This window comes from Perkinsus marinus, assembly GCF_000006405.1.
Source record: "Perkinsus marinus ATCC 50983 genomic scaffold scf_1104296958032, whole genome shotgun sequence".
Lineage (NCBI taxonomy): Eukaryota > Perkinsozoa > Perkinsida > Perkinsidae > Perkinsus > Perkinsus marinus.
In genome coordinates, this window is record NW_003206948.1 from 1 (window position 1) to 2,513 (window position 2,513).

General features: G+C 47.7%; 1 protein-coding gene across 1 annotated transcript; it reads right to left on the reverse strand.

Annotated features, from left to right (window-relative positions):
* Nucleotides 1-1,426: 1,426 nt before the first annotated feature.
* Pmar_PMAR025208 (guanylate cyclase, putative) lies at nucleotides 1,427-2,087 on the reverse strand (the record flags this gene model as incomplete). The annotated part of the gene is made up of 4 exons (XM_002774667.1): nucleotides 1,427-1,509; nucleotides 1,596-1,675; nucleotides 1,840-1,948; nucleotides 2,042-2,087. 4 exons carry the CDS (start codon nucleotides 2,085-2,087, stop codon nucleotides 1,427-1,429), a joined length of 318 nt encoding a protein of 105 aa, XP_002774713.1.
* Between the last annotated feature and the right edge of the window lie 426 nt (nucleotides 2,088-2,513).

Consider the following 2,513-nt stretch of genomic DNA (forward strand, 5'->3'; position numbering starts at 1 on the left):
TCGGGTTCTACTACCGGGGCCGTCACTTATCCTCAATCAGTTCTGAGATTGTGGTCTCCACTGCCGAAGCAGCCACGACGAGTGCTGTGCCCAGCACTGAAGTAGCTTCGAGTTCAACTAGCAGTACACCTGCAAGTTTCGGAGACAATTACTGTGGTGAACTCTATGGTGAGAGTTTCAGCGTCGACTTTGACGAGCACGGACGCGCCACTGTCAGCGTCCTAGGACAAAGCGCGGGCGCTGATTATGAAGTTGCGGGTGATGATATCGTCTTCTCCAACTACGATTCTATGCTGCAGCAGTTGATGGATATGTTCCATATCAAGAGTGTCAAAGGCACTATCCTCAATTCTACTGAGATCCATATCAAAGCAGGTTTCCTTATCGATACAACTCTCACTAGTTGTTGAAACTACCATTAGTGTAGACTAAACTCCTTATCGTTTTCTCTTACGTCTCTGCGCCTGACACAGTCTCTCGACGTTTATACTGTCCTTGTAAGATGTTCTCATACTGTTGATGTTTGTTAGGCTGTGGTCATTTGACTGTTGAGTTATGTAAATGCTTTCTCTAGGTTGCTTCGTACACACTACTAGGTTACTACTAGTAGCTCTAGTGTCGAGAAACTTACCAGACACTAGAGTTTTTTCGACAGGGCTCTCATAGTTCAAAGCCTCATGTAGATGGATGCTGTCTACTGGTGCCCGAGCTACTCATCAGTCAGAGCTGATAGCGGCACTCATCATGTGTTGAGATCTTGCCCATTGGAATCCTCAACCCAAGCTTTGATTCGGCATTAAGGTCTTCCCCTGGAAGGAGGATGGACAAGCCTCCCTGGAGGTTGCACTACCAGGCATGCAGGAGGATTCAATCGATCCTACTGAGGTTCAGTCAAGGTGAGTTTCAAATCCATTTCAAGGCTTCGTTCTGACTGACAAGAGGCTCCAGAACTGAATGGATCGAGAGCTCTAGCGAGAACACCATCATCTGGATGGCGTAGACCTGTCCTCTTAAGAACGACAACACATTATCCTGTTCTACATCCAATAGCGCTTCTGAGTTCGTGCGTCGAGGGCAAACGAAGGAAAGGCCTAGTTCGTGCCCGTGCGGTTCAACCAGTGTGGCTAATCTATTGAACGATTCGATGAACGTCCAATCTGGCGCGCGGGTACTCAGCTATACGATAAAACTTATATCTATCAGCCCGATTAGCTCGGGGAGCTGTTCATAATATTTCCAAAGGAGATACAGGTCATTTTATACAAATACGGAGCAACTGTTAACCCAGTTTGCCACTCGCTTCATCATATAAAATCAGACAGCAGCAAGGGAAATCAGCGTACTGCAACGAAACCAACAGATCTTATTCAGAGACATTTAACTATTCATGTCGTACACAAGACCCACCGCGACCCATGCCAAACTATCACTGGATCTTACCCATGCATATCTCATAGATGTTGAGCTGACTGGGGACAACACCTTGACTGTACTCGGGGTCTTGATTCTCTGAGAAAGTTTCTCAGAGAAACGGTTGCTAACATACACGGCCTCTTTAGGTAGGCTTAGCTCGTTAGATAGTGAGAGAATCTTACTGGAGTCGATCGGCACAAGGATCTCTATCGTTCCATGCCAGCGAAATCTGTATTTTCCCGGAAAATGATGGGTGAGATATCTGAAAATTGAGGCAGCAATACTCCCCATAAACGCTGTGGTTCATTGTCACCAAGACCAACCGCGATGTTCTACGAGTATCCTCCCGAGGCTTTCAAACTATATGGAAGCAAGACGCTTTGAGACTACGTGCAAGTATTGTATTAGAATCGCTACCCGGCTTACCGTCGGAGGGAGTCTGATGCGACTATCTTTCCGGGTATACCAGCTGTTTCGACTTGATTTGCGATGGTCACGTCAACACCGAAGATATCATAGTTGATCTTCGTTGTAGCTGTAATGACGACAAATCGGGACCAGACGCCCACGGCCCGTGGGTCCGAGACATTGTTATCCCACACCGGCAACAACCCCGAACTGAACTCACCAATAACACCGCCAATGAACTTGCCGAAGTGCAGGCCTATCCGCATTTCCAAGTCTGGCGCGGACATTTCCAGTCGAACTGTATGAAGGGCCTCCACCATCGCCTGGGCGAATGCTACCATCCTCCTAGCAGACTGTATCTGCTAATATTCCCTGGTGCCAATCAGATCAGATCAGCAAACAAGAGCTAGAGACGGCTACCAAGGAACTTGCACAGTCGATGCTCCCAGAATCGAGGGACTGTTTACTCCTATGGGGCCACTGTGGAAGATGCCGGGATCTTCTAAGAATCCCCCGAAAAGGTCACCTCTATCCACAGCTACACACTAACCCTAGTGCGGCTATTCTACATAGATGCTTAGAGCATGCATAGTGCGTATATCACATGGCCGTGAGCAACCATGAGAGCGATCCACGATATGAGAATGCGTCGATGATGGCGTCGATAATAACGAAACCACTCAACATACCTT